Below are 14,266 nucleotides of genomic sequence, written 5' to 3' on the forward strand. Positions count from 1 at the left end.
TAGGAATTGACTTTAATTTTTTTTATATATATTACTTGTTTTCAGAGATCTTTGAAAGAAAAAAAAAAAAACATTAGCAGAGCGTGGTTTCGATCCACGGACCTCTGGGTTATGGGCCCAGCACGCTTCCACTGCGCCACTCTGCTACGAAGCGTGTTTATATGAACTTAGATTTTAAACATTATTTTAAGAGATCTTTAGAGGACAAAAAGCTAATATTTCTAAAATATTGTAGGACAGCATGGTTTCGATGCAGGGCTTATGGTCCTAGCACGCTTCCATTGCGCATTCTGCTACGAAGTATCTTCGTATGAATCTAGATTTTAAATCTTATTTTAAAGAAATATTTTGATCAAATAAAACGTAAAAGGATACTAGCAGAGCGTAGTTTTTAAACATATCTTTAAGAGAAATTTTGGGAAAAATAGTAAAGTAATTATTGCAGACAACGGTTACGATCCGCGGACCTCTGGGTAACGGCTCCAGTACGCTTCTCCTGCGCCTCTCTGCTATCTAGTTATTATTTTAACAGTTATTTAGAGAAATAAAAGTAAAAAATAAATAACGGAAAATTTTCAGCTTTTAATGGTCGCTCAAAAGGGTTTGTTAAGGTTTTTTATTCTCCTGCTGACATCACAGTCTCCCAGTCTGCAGTCACATTCACTCCTGTTAAACCTTTTTTTTTTTTTTCTATTCTTTTTAGCTTTATTATTTAGCAGCATTTTCTATGCACTTTTCCTTTATAGAATAAAAAGAAAAATTATAGTTTATAGCAGTATACGTTTAAATTTCCTGATGCAGCGTTGTGTTGGCATTCGTTTTTCTGTGTTTTTCAGTTTTTTCTCAGTTTATCACATCAATGTTCAATTTTTTTTAACTAAGTTGGCTTTACAAAACATTTTTTTTTGTCTTTTTACTATTAACGTTTTGTTTGTTTACTTTATTTATTAAATGTCACATTCTTGGCGCTACGCCACGTAAAATTCCAATCAACACAAATATCACAAAATATTTTTAACTAGCATATCGTTAGAATTTCCGATAGACAGTTTTGCGCACTGGAGATAAAAATGTGTTTTCGCACAGTGTGTTGCAACTGCTCACTTTGAGTTTGTTTATCGAAAATTCGTTATTATTTTACAAAATGTGAAATGGATAATAAAACAAATTCGAAATTCAAAATTCGGGTTTCCAGGTGCCCATGTTCAAGTGGAGAACGATAACATTATTCAAAGTTTTATAACTCTATGTACTGATTTTTATTCACAGTGCAAGAAACAGGCATACATAAATGCAGATTATTCATTATTTATTTTTTTAATATAATAGAGGGCGATAATATTTATTGGCAACAATTTGAAAAGTGATACGCCATTTATGGGAAGGAGGTTAGAACAGAAGGACTAAGCATGACTTCACAAAAGTGAAACGAAGGAAATCTCAGCAACATGACGTCACGACGTATCGTGCCACTGTACATCCTACGGATAAGACTACGAAACATATTCTCAAATAAAATTACAGTGAACTTGAAAGCAAATATCAACGTCCGCAGGCTGAGAAAAGTGTCTTTAGATATAATTTGCATAAAATACCATATTGGAACTACTTCTGATTTTCCAGGTTTTACCATGTATGCATTTTTCTTATGATTACCATTCACACATTTTCATACACCTAGATTTTGTTAAATATATAACAGTTATTTGCAATCCTTAGGAACTGTCTGCATACTAAGTAAAAAATCATTTATGTTAATTATTAAAATTAGAACGAGAGACTTACAAACGTTCATTGATGAATAGCTAACACCGATTAGGATTTAAACAAAACCAGTCAGAAGTCTACATATGGCAGCCGCCATGAAACCGTGACGTGTTTTGGCTTAATTTACATTGCACGAGACATACGGGGAAGGCTTACTCCGTTTATTCTAACCTCGTTGGTTTATACTGATTCAACACGTTTACCTCTAGCCAAACATGAGATACCAAACATGAGGTAATAAAAGTTGCAATTATTATATTTGTACTAAGTGCAGCAAAATTTTCAAAACTTAGTTTTTAAGGTTCTGCTTTGTCTTGAGGTTTGTTCAATACCCTTCAGAGAATACTAGAGTAACAAGCGAGGTATCGCTCCATGATGAATTAAGATGACAAAGTCATAACAAGATTAAAATAACCTCTTTATTGTACTCTTGATATTTGGAAGTTTAAACTCAAGTAACATAGCCTGAAACTATACAATAGTTTACTTAAGCTTACTCAAGCAACGAACGGGGCGCTTTTAACTTCGGCTAGCGGCTCAAGCAACGAAAGGCACCGTTTTAACGTCGGCTAGCGAAGTGGCTAAAGACGGAATAAGCTTTGGCAGAGCTGGCGCTAGATAGCACATAACGATAAGCGAGGTTGCCAGAAGCTTTAAAGCATTCATACTTTCGGCTTAAATACTCAACAATTAATTTGCATTCTGATGAGGACTATGGATAGAAGTTAATTAAAGATTCATATCATAGTTACTGGTTAATTAGCATAAAATCCTACAAGTTTCTTTAACTTCGGATATCATACATGGTTATTGTTCAGTGTAATTTTGTGTGAACTATTTACGTTCAGAAATATTTTGCGAATTTCGTTGATATCTTTATTTTCAGATATCTCGTTTATGCCTCTGTTTCTTTTATCAGAAATTTACAAAATAAAAGTTTTCCATTTATTTTAAATAATTTCTGTGTTTTCAGATATTTCACTTATCTCTATGACCCTCATCTTGGTAACTGCTACGCTTTCTCATCTGGAGGTGGATTGAGACCTAGGTTATATGTAACAGAACCAGACGCCTGGCAAGAAATAAAAGGTAACATTCATATTACATGTATACAAATTATCCTGTACTGGTAGTTATATTGCTTTGAGCGAATTTTATCTACCAGTTTGATACCATTATAAAGCACGATTGTTAGTTAAAGTAATATGTCACAGAGTTACTTAAAATTTGTCGCTTTGAAGTCTTGTTGAGAAGTTGCTTAAGAAGTAAAGAAAAAAAAGTAAAGAAAAAAAAATTCCAGAACTCGAATTCTATTCTTTGGTTTGTTCTTGGATTGAATATTAATAGCACGGTATTTTCTTGCGTATTTAACCTTTAACCCTTTTTAACCAATTTTATCGATCGAAAATCGAGAGCGGAAAATTATGTGAGTAATTTAATTTCCAAAGGATGCGTTTACAGTAACAATGTAACAAATAAAAAGCAGCCATGGATAAACTACTGTTAATTATTATAATATTATTTCTTTGAAGGAAACTTTCATTTCAGTAAGAATACATAGTAATATTAACATTACAATATCTAATGGATATTGAATCGATATCTGACGGAAAGACCCAAAGGCACCTAACATGGATGAATCTTCCCCGAAGTTCCTAAGAGGGACATCGGAGGAACAAAGGAGAAAGGGGAAATCAAAAGATCCGGTCTTTGAGGGCCTATACACATAAGGTTACAATACATAAGAGATCAATACAATACAATACATAGAGAAAACACATAAGGTTACAATAAGCTGGAACGTAAATAGAAGAAGTAAGGTGAAATCACATATTTGGTAAGTTTCTTAAGTGTGAGATCACCTGCCCCTTCCGAGTAGCTTAACGAGAATTCCGTACAAATACGTTTGAAATAATAAACCTAAGGTAAAATAAAGTGGATGATATGTTAATACAAAAATTCAAATACAAATCGAATATATTGAATAAAAATAAATGTAATCAAAGGAATACAATTTACCAATAAACTATCCCTCAAAGGGGAAAACTATGTGCAACACAGGAAGGGTTCAGAGCTTAGGCCTTAGAACGATAGGGGAGAAAATACTCGAGGAAATACGGTATACGGAAATTCTAAATTTTCTAATCACACTTTCTAATGATATTTTTTTCTTCTTGTTCAGCCTGTACAGTTACGAAATTCCCCAGAATACTAATGTGCAATGGTTCACCTTTTGGGAATTTTTGTCTTTTTTCTAGTCATTGCAATTTCAAGCACTAACTCCAAAAACAAAATTGTAGGTGCAGCTTCGAATTATCTGTCTTATAACTACGAATATTGTCCTTCGAAAAAATAATCTTTTACGCGCTGTATTGCGACAACAAAAAACATTCTATCCAACTGAATATGAAACGTATGTATGTCTAATACTTTTTTCCTCTTTAAAAAGAAAGTAAATAATTTAAAACCGGATTACTCTTCTTTTGATCTTTTTAATTTTTATTCAAGTGAATTTATATTGTTTGTTAAATTTTGCTTAAATGTGAAAATGACGCAAAATGTTAATATTAACTTAACTGTCCAACTCGTTTAAAAACAAAATGCTGATGACGCTTGAATTATCATCAAAGTTTCTAATATATTTCGTTTCATTTTTTGATAGATATGGATCTAGTACTCAATGTTGAGCACGATGAGTACCTCGATTACACCGGCGTAACGCCAGGACTTATCATCGCCATGCATGAAGATATGGCATATCCCCAGCTATACGCTCATGGCGTTCATGTTTATGCTGATCACAGTTACAATCTAGCAGTAGCAAAGGTTAATCTGTTTTCCATATTCATTTAAAATAATAGGTGAATTATATTTTCATAATGAGAAGTTCTGAATTCGGAATAGGTAGTCGGCGTTGGCAAAATAGATAAATATATATACCTTCATATAGAAGGAACAAAAAATGTTCAATTTAAATCCGACATTTCCTTTTTGATATATATATATATATATATTATTACGTTTAATTAATATAACATTAAATATTTAATTAATTTTAATAATTCAATAAATTTGAAAAGAAACTTACATTATAAGAACATTAGCTTACAGTCTAACATCTCAGGTGGGATTTTACTACTAAATTTGAAAATTTACATCTCAGGCGGGATTTTACTACTATTGCGAAATGGACGGGTTAAATCTTTACTGTTAAATAAAATTAAAGTTTATCTAAGAAAAGAGAAAGGAAAGAAATTCTGCTTCAGCAGCTTTTTTTTGTTTCTGCATTTTTGAAACAGTGAAACAAAGCAAAACAAAGAACACTGAAATTAAAGCTTCTGACATTTTCCAGTATTTTCAAATAATGAGTTAGTATTTTTGTGCGTTAACAGAAAGTATAAACTCCATGAATAAATATACCAGAAAAGCAAAAAAATTAACCAAATATTTTGAACCGTTTTCACTCCAAGAATTAACAGTCTTTTGCAAGGGAAGATATCCGGAACAAGTCCGGATACGTTTATCAATTTACATCCGAAATATAAATAGATTAAGACGGAATTGTAAAATAAAGTATGGATTTAAAAGAATAATAATTAACGGCCATAAAGTGAAATGCTTAACTTAAGAATCTAGATATGTTTAGGAAAGTTAAACAGGTGAAAAATCATCTAAAATTAAGATAAATATTAAAATTAGTAAAATAAAAGGGTTATTATGATCGAGAATTATAACAAAAGAGTTAAAATCGTAAAAACATATCAAAATATGTAGAAAATTACAGATATTAAGAGCATAAAACTAGTTAAAATTGCATTTTTAAATAATGCGATAAATAAAGTTCATGTTATGTTGCGAAAATATAACAGATTAGTTAAATTTAAGAATATGTCCAAAATTGCAAACGTTAAAATGTATGAAAGAAGTTAAAAACTACATATAAAATTGAATAGTATAATAAACACCTATATGAGTAAATACGCTGGTAAAATATAATAAATAAGATTAAAACTATGTTGGAATTTACTAAAAAGGTATGAAAGAAATGTCTGTGTAAAATTAAATGAGAAATAAGAGTTAAAATTAAATTCCTGTTGGAAATTACTAAAATGTATAAAAAAACAGTCTGTGTTGATCGAAAGAAACAATAAAACTTTGTAGTGCTAACTATTAAAATTGAGGAAAATAAATGTAGTATTAAATATAAGAAATAAATTAAAATTAAGAGTATAAAAAAACTAAAGTTTAAAATGCACGAAAGAAATTTAAACTTTACATCTAGGGTTAAAAGTAACGTTCACTGCTTGTTCACTGCTTATGCAAATAAGCAGTGAATGTGGTCGTAAGAGAAAACACTATTAAGGATACGTTTGAATTCTTAACTGCGGAATAACACACTCGAAATACGAATTAAAATACAAAAGCTAAGAAACTTCAAATTTAAGTTAAAAGTAATTATAGAAAGTTCCACCAGGAAATAAATAAAAATAATCTAATATCACAAAATAGCTCTTACCTCCGGCCTTACCTTTATCAGCTACCTAGCTCCCTACTTTCCTCTCCTGCGGGGTCATCTGCAATCCGCTTCCTGCTCCTAAACTGATACTTACCTATTACTCACGAAGATGAAAATAAATCCTGAACAGTTTCGATTTCGGAATAGTTTGTTAGGGATGGTGTTATTCGTGCATCTAACAATATATTACACTATTGCCATAAGTGTCATAATGAAAAAAAAAAATAAATAAATAAATAAACTGAGAATGCTGGAAACGTCTGAGCGGACGCAAAATGTTTCATTTTTATGACATAAAATGCACCCGAGAATGATTCTACAACACTCAAAACAGTGGAGTTAATATCGGAAATTCATGAATTAAACTGTTCATCATATTACACTCTTTTGGAAAAGGCCTTTCTAAGGGAAACTGGCTCATGTCCATACTACACACGAGCAAAACCATGAAAATCCAGCCGGAACCCAAGATGAGCTGTCAGTGTTTAGAGATCTTAGAACATATTATCATAACAATCCATACAAAGGAATTTGGATTATTGTTAATATAATATTGTATGTAAAAGTTCAGGAAAATAACACTATTTGATTTCGATGACAATTACCAAATACAGGAATCAAAAATATTTTCAAAGCAGAACTAAAACATATAAATAGCAATATCTGTTCAAAACCTTCACAGAAATGTGTATAATAATTAAAGCAAACTGTTGTTTTATCAGATTTCCGGAATCAGCATTCTTACGAGGTAAAAAATTCTCTCGAACAGCAACATAAAAATCAGTGGCAATGAAAAATATAAATAATCTATTATATAAACACTCTCTGCATACAAGATAATACATAAAATCATCAGTTACACCATAATACACCATATGAATTTTAAAGCATGTTCTGGACCTTGAAAACGTATCGTGTGCGTGTATCTGAATATTAAGACTCACAGTAAGCCGAAAACATTTCTATGAAAGCTGTTTTTGAATTCCCACTAATACGTGGAAGTCAACTTATCAGGTGCAAACGATCTCGAGTGCTTACGTTCAAAAGAACAGCTTAGAAAATGTGTATCGAAATGAGCAGACACGTTTCAGGTACAAACGAATGAATAAAAAGGGAACATGCTGAAATGAGTTACAAATACGTACTAAATATGGTAACACACTTGTGAGACAAGAAAATAAATCATAGCTACAACTAACAGCTACAGGCAAAGTTCACGGTTAAAACTTTAAATTTTCCGACAAAACTTAAAACTTGTTATGTTGAACTGCATTGTGTTACTAAAAATGGTCATGTTATTGCAGATAATTATATCAATTGTTACTAGCTATTCTGCTGCGCCTGTTACATAACATCAGCTTGTAATGACATGACGTATAACGTATTTTTAATATATGATATATGATTAACTTTACAGCGAAAGGAAGAATGGTGTTATATTTTCATGATAATAGAAACGTAGTATTTGCATCTGCTATTATCAAAACATTAACTTTTATGGCAACTCAAAATTTCAAGAATTTCTGAGATTTCGCGAATATCAAACGTTTTATGAATATTAGGCAGATTAAGCTATGAATTTCGAGTTGTTTCATATTATATTCTAATATCTCTTTTAACTGTTAGATTGTTTTTACATGTTTAGCTAGTTTTAATGTTGTTTTTATTAGATTTTAATTAAAAAAACATACGCGAAATAATTACACTCTAAAATCTAACTAGAACTTTAACGAATCCAGATCACATGCACTTGGCCCAAGAATGCATGAGGATTCTTTCGTTATTTTCACCTACCAATAAAGAAAAACCAAGCTGACAGCTTGCGACGTCAATTTTTTACCAGTTTTAGCAGCATATAAGTAGTTAAGCATACATAAGAAAGTTTTTCGCAGATAAAAGGAATGATAAATTAAAGATATCATTTAATAATAATAGAACAACAGAACGCTCTTTTTAAGCAGCACTGTTTTGTTAATCTGCATCTCGATAATCTTCATATAATTAAAAAGATTTCCACAAGCGCAATGATCTTCAGTCAAAAAAATTGTTGACGTAATTCATAGAGAACGAAATTTGATGATTTACTCACGAGAGCATCTTGAATTTTACCATTCTTGTTTTTCCCCATACTAAAATGAATATTCTTCCTGCAATTCACACACTTCTGGAAGTTGCAAAAAAAGTAACATTTATTTTCGATGAAAGAAGTTTAATAGTTATTTTAAGCAGTTAAAGATAAGTTTAATTTTAGCATGAAAGCGGAGATGTATAAAATATACAGCTTAAAATCGTTACGAGCATTCATCTATCTCAAAAAAGAATATTATACTAAGGCACTAATTCTCTCTACCTCATTGCCTCACTTAGTAGTCTTAATGCATATACTGCTTATCATCATAACAAAATGATTCGATATATTAACTTCTTTGCAGTATTTTGATACTCTTAAAGGGCAAAAGGATTGTTAATTAAAATATATGCATTCAGAACAGTGGCTTCTATGTCACGGTTTCATTTTTATCATGAATATCATTATAATTATTTATATTTTAAAATAATCATACAAATAAAGAAGAGAAATGAAGTCAATTCATCATAAAATTAAATGAATCCTTTTTGCACATTGACTTCAGAAATTAAGCACGCAATACAAGTTAGCAATTTTCGAAATCATAATTCAGTATGAGTGACTGAAAATCGCTGCAGATGCAGATTTAACTACGTAAGTATCGTTTGATACTAATCATGACTGACTGTCCTAACATATGCTATGTAGGCAGTAGTTGAAAACACCAGCAATCTGAAGGGTTTGATGAGATTCACTTAAATGTTAATATGAGATGTTTATAACTTTCGTAATATAAATTTTGAAGATATTCGTGTTTCTATAGCTGAAAGAAGACAAATGGCAGATAGTGAGTACTTTCGTGCGGCCGGACTCATTGAAGCTGTACTGCCAGCTAAAGATGTCGCTGTTTTCTTTGGCTCTGATCTTTCGGTAATTTCTTGAACATGAAAACATTTCTAAACAAGTCAAATAGTTGTTCAATAATCTGTGTTCGATACACCGAATGTTCCCACCCCTACTGAAGATTGATATATTGCTATAGTAACAAGCGAAACCAACAGACGACCTTCACAACTGGTTGCAGCATCACTTGGTAAACCAATATCTGCCAGTAATGTGCGCGAAAGCTTCACACGAAGAAACTGTATCCCGGCGTACCAAATTTTCATGTTTCATCAACACCCCAATCCAGAATAGCAAGATTAAAGTCAACGTCTCAAATGGACTGTTTCAGATTTGCACAACGATTCGTAAGGGGATAAGTGTAATATAACCTGGAATCTGAAGATACGTGCGTAAGAGTCTGCAGAGAAATGAAGGACATAGAATTAGCCCCAGAACATCATCGAATATCACGCATTCAAAGGAGCCAGAGTCATGTTGTGGGATGGAATTCCAGTGGAATATCGCACATAGCTGTAAGTCTTTAAAAACTGTTCTGTGAAGGTTGCGTAGTATTGGTATGAAATTTTATATCCCATTGTAAGACTTTATGCTGCAGCATTTAGTTCTGGTTTCTTCCTTGTGGATGATAAGGTCGTCCCAATCGAGTCGACATCGTTAAAGAATACCTGGAGAGTGAGGAATTTCTCGGATGGAGTGGCCACAGTATTCCCCCAAACTTAGCCTCATTGAAAATCTTTGGGATGCTCTCGGGCGTGTTTTCTCTTGTGCATATTTATCTCTTCCAGCCAGTCTCAGATAAATTATCACGTTCTGTGTTCCTCCTTACTTGCTTAGGGAACATTTAACTGTCCTGACTCGGAACAGGGAGCTTACTAAAGCTATGTTCAATAAATTTGGGAAGTAGACAATACACACAGGAAGGCTATACGAAACCCTTTATTTTTCTCTCTTTACAATGATTTCCGGACTTCGGAATACAGAGACCAACCACTTGTGGTCTGAACGTAAGAATATAAAAATATTAACTAAACTCTAACTAAACTAACTTTGGATTAATCAAACAAGTGCCTAACTCCAAGATTGGCCGTATATTACCAAAAAGCCGTATGTAATACAGAGAACTGCTAACACTACGATACGTTTAAAATTATCAAGAGGATTAAACCTCTGGCCTTGAAGGCAACCAGCAACCGAGTAAAACTACTATGGCAAGCGGCCTGCTTCTAGTAACTCCTTCCTCTCTCTTGCTTGGCAAAAAGCCACAACTTAAGTACTTGGTATTCGCAAGACAAATTTGCGTAACTAAGTTAAAGCTTTTAATTCTGGCCGGAAGTAGAAAATAAGAAGTGATAGTAAAGATTTAAAATAAAATAAACGTTAGTAAAACTTAGGATCCTTACATACTTCCCGCCAGAGTTAATTAGTTTGAAACTGAGGTCTAAAACGACCTTGTTGAAAACTTTTAGCTCTAGAATCTAACGCGATTCCAATCTTTTAGAAACATTTCTCACTAGAAACTAGAAATTAAAAAAGTCGTTTTTACATTATCAACTCCTTGGACAATTACTTTTCATTTGTACTGCATCTAAACAGGAGTTCTTAGTTGAAATCTGGTTCCTTCCAGAGATCTGGAAGGAAAACTAGTTTAATGAAATGTTACACAATTAAATGACAAGTAACATGAATACTTATATTTCTCTTAACATTCTTATTTCATTCATGACTTTATTTAATTATCTCCCCGTGCTCTCTGACATGCGTTGTAAAAGAAAACACCAAACACGAATGTATTGATGTACAAGTGTTCAACACTACCGCCTGCAATCAAAACACTAACGTGTTAAAATTCAACATAACAAGACCTCAGAACACACCTTATATTCATCTCTAAACCCTGAGGTACTATTCTAAAAAGTGGCTAACTCTGAAGTGTAGCGTCAGAGAGCCTAACTACATTCATTCAACCTTTAACACATATTCACAATAATTTGCTCTTTTTACAGTCACACGAATAAGTTAAAATTTTTGGCATTACTTTCACTTTTAACATATCACAGTATTTCTTAACGTTTAAAATAACAGTTCACATTGTATATAAGGACATATTAACATGCCGTTAATTTTACGCATTTTAAAACATACATTAGTAGTACATTGTTAACTTCTATTCTTTTCCAAGCAAGTGCCAATTCTTCTACATTGAAATACTACATTTCAAAAGTCTTTCAGAATAAAACTTCTTTCTTGCCAGAATCTTTTAAATAAAATTTTATACAATAACTTTTACAATTTTCTTAAGGTACTTTTCTCAAAGATTATCAATGCTTTTACAATATTCAAGTATTTACACATTCCTATTATACATTAATTTTAGTTTTACTCGCGAGTAATTGAAAAACATAATACCAAAATAGGTAACAACTCATTTTTCGCCTTTTTGGCGATAAAGGTAGGCCTCAGATGAGGTAAAACGTCTTGAATTCTGCCACTTGCAGTAAGAATGAAAAATTAACTTAAGGTTTCAAAGTAACATAAAGTTTTACTTATCTTTGTGATACTCAGACATCCTTTTTTCTGCCCAGTCCTGGAAGGTAGCGAAGACTACGGTTTGGTTTATCTTCCTTCAGGTGCGGGTTCGCCCTTCAGTTCCTCCCTCCATGAGCTTTCTTTTCCTTCCAGTTTGGTCACCCTTGAAGACCTTCTTTTTAGCCTCTGCCTGTGGTCTCGGCCGTTTGATGGCAGCTGGTCTTGGCGGAACCGGGACAACTCTCTCTCGTTCCTGCTTGGATCTCTTTGCTGGCTGTTCAAATTTTTCTTGCTTCTTTGCATCTGCAGCTGGTGTTCCTTCATCAATTCGTCGACATTTGCTGCGTAGACTGCTATCCGACGGGTAGATCTTCCGTTTTGGAGCCGGGTTATAGTTGCCGTTATTTCTCCTGGCTCTCTTTCCATTCGTCGTACTTCTCCCTTCTTCATTCTGGGGGTGGTCGTGCTCTCTCTTTTCTGGTCGGTGGAACGGCTTCTTTTTCTTGTTACCTTCAATTTTACAACGGGGAAACTTTCTTTTCAATTGCTCCTGCCTCCTAATGGCTTGCCCTTGTGATTGTCGTTGTTCCACATCTGGAGCTTGTGCGTGGAGTGCCTGCCGTGCCGGATTCTGCAAAAGATCTTTAAATATTGGCATTTTATTACGATTATAGAATGGTTTTATCTGGTCAATGTTTGCGGAGCATGTTTCACCATTCCTGGCTTTTAACACCACTACAGCCTGAGTTATTTTTTCTATGACATATGGTCCTTCAAATCCTTTTAAAAATTTGGCAGTTTTATCTTCTGGTGCTGAAGAAAGTGAATGCTTAATTTTTAACACTTAATCTCCTACTTTATAAGTTACTCCCCGTCGTTTCATATCATAATAAAGTTTCTGTTTTCTCTGTGCTACTTCAGTGTTCTTTTTTGCTTCTTTAATTAATTTTTCTATATCGCCCATTTTAAATTCTGGGGCTCTTTGTTGAACATAAAATAATTTATCTAACGGCGTTATAATCTTTCTGCCTAAAAATAACTCAGCAGGAGTTTTGGTTGTATCATGTTTTGCGGTCCTAAGGGCGAAAGCTAATTCATTGACATAGTTATCCCAGCTTTTATTAAAATTTTTAACATAACTACGGATAATTTTCACTATATTTCTATTGACCCGTTCCGCTATATTTGATTGCGGCCGATACGGGACCATTTTTAAATGACGTATGCCCAGTTTTTGGCACATGTCTTCAAATATATTACTTACAAATTGAGGACCATTATCCAATATAACTTTTAGGGGCGCCCCGTATTTTAAAATATATTTATTTAAAATAGAATCAGTAACTTATTTCGCGGAGGCTCGTTTTAAGGGAACAATTTCGGTCCACTTACTAAAATGATCAACCATAACAAGGAGATACCGACTTTTATTTAACTGACTTTTTGGGAAAGGGCCCAATAAATCGATGTCAATTATTTCATTTGGAAATTCGGATTTAATGCTATTTAGAAACCCGGCCGGGCGGAAATTAATATAATTAACTGCTTTACATGTTGGGCAGGACTGGACATATGCCCTTGTTAACTTTTGCAGTTCAGGAAAATAGACTGCCTCGCGTACGCGTTGGATATTTTTTCGAATACCAGCATGAGAAGCTAAACGGCAGTCGTGTAACTCCTGCAGGATATTTAATCTAAGACTAGCTGGGATAACAGGTCGAAATTCGTTGTTGGAATTCGTAGTTTTTGTATAAAATAATAGACCATCTATTAGTTCGTAATGGGCCGCCCTATTTCTTATCGCCACAATATCTTGGTGGCTAAAATTTTCAGGATCCTTTAAATACTCATAAATGTTTCTAAACTCAGGATCCTTACCCAGTTCGGTTATTACAGTTTCTCGGGAATTTATTGTACATGCTGTGAGCATTGCCACCTTTACAGTATTACCTTCTTCATCTATTTTTATTCTGGATAGGGCATCTGCTACGATATTTTCCTTTCCGGGGGTGTGCTTGATTACCAGATTATACTCTTGTAACTTGAGTGCCCATCTTATTAACCTTGAGGATAAGTTTTTCCCTGAGTACAATCTAGTTACCGCCGCATGATCAGAATACACTGTTATTGGCGCCCTTCCAAAATAGACTCGGAACTTTTGCACTGCTAACAGAACTGCGCCTCTCTCTCAGTCGCGGAATAATATCTTTGCGTTTGATTTAAAGTTCGACTAAAAAATGCCACTAGCTGCTGATTTTGCGAAAGTACCGCTCCTACCGCATAATCCGAAGCATCCGCTGAAATTTCTAAATTTTCATCCTTTTCAGGAAATTTCAACACAGGGGCTTGTGTTAATGCTTGTTTTAATTTTTCGAAAGCACTATTGGCTTCGGCCGTCCACGAGAATCTTGCCTTTTTCCTTTTTAATTTTAACAATGGCTCAGCGATAGCCGCAAAATCTTTTATAAAGGACCTATAATATG

At 33.4% G+C, this 14,266-nt stretch overlaps 1 protein-coding gene and 1 non-coding gene across 3 annotated transcripts in view; one reads left to right on the top strand and one right to left on the bottom strand.

Moving 5' to 3' along the window:
* The window catches only part of LOC118191322 (epithelial sodium channel subunit beta-like), a 138,620-nt gene that overhangs the window by 78,905 nt on the left and 45,449 nt on the right, over window positions 1-14,266 (top strand). For both annotated transcript variants that reach the window (XM_085821720.1, XM_085821721.1), the window contains 2 exons: window positions 2,741-2,856; window positions 4,430-4,593. In XM_085821720.1, the coding sequence (XP_085677846.1) occupies window positions 2,741-2,856; window positions 4,430-4,593 (280 nt within the window). The remainder of the gene's footprint in view (window positions 1-2,740; window positions 2,857-4,429; window positions 4,594-14,266) is intronic.
* TRNAM-CAU (transfer RNA methionine (anticodon CAU)) lies at window positions 75-146 on the bottom strand. Its single transcript has one exon. It is a non-coding gene; the product is annotated as a tRNA-Met (tRNA).

This window comes from Stegodyphus dumicola, chromosome 8 (assembly GCF_044657685.1).
Source record: "Stegodyphus dumicola isolate Sdum_Otavi_A_Nest chromosome 8, ASM4465768v1".
NCBI lineage: Eukaryota > Metazoa > Arthropoda > Arachnida > Araneae > Eresidae > Stegodyphus > Stegodyphus dumicola.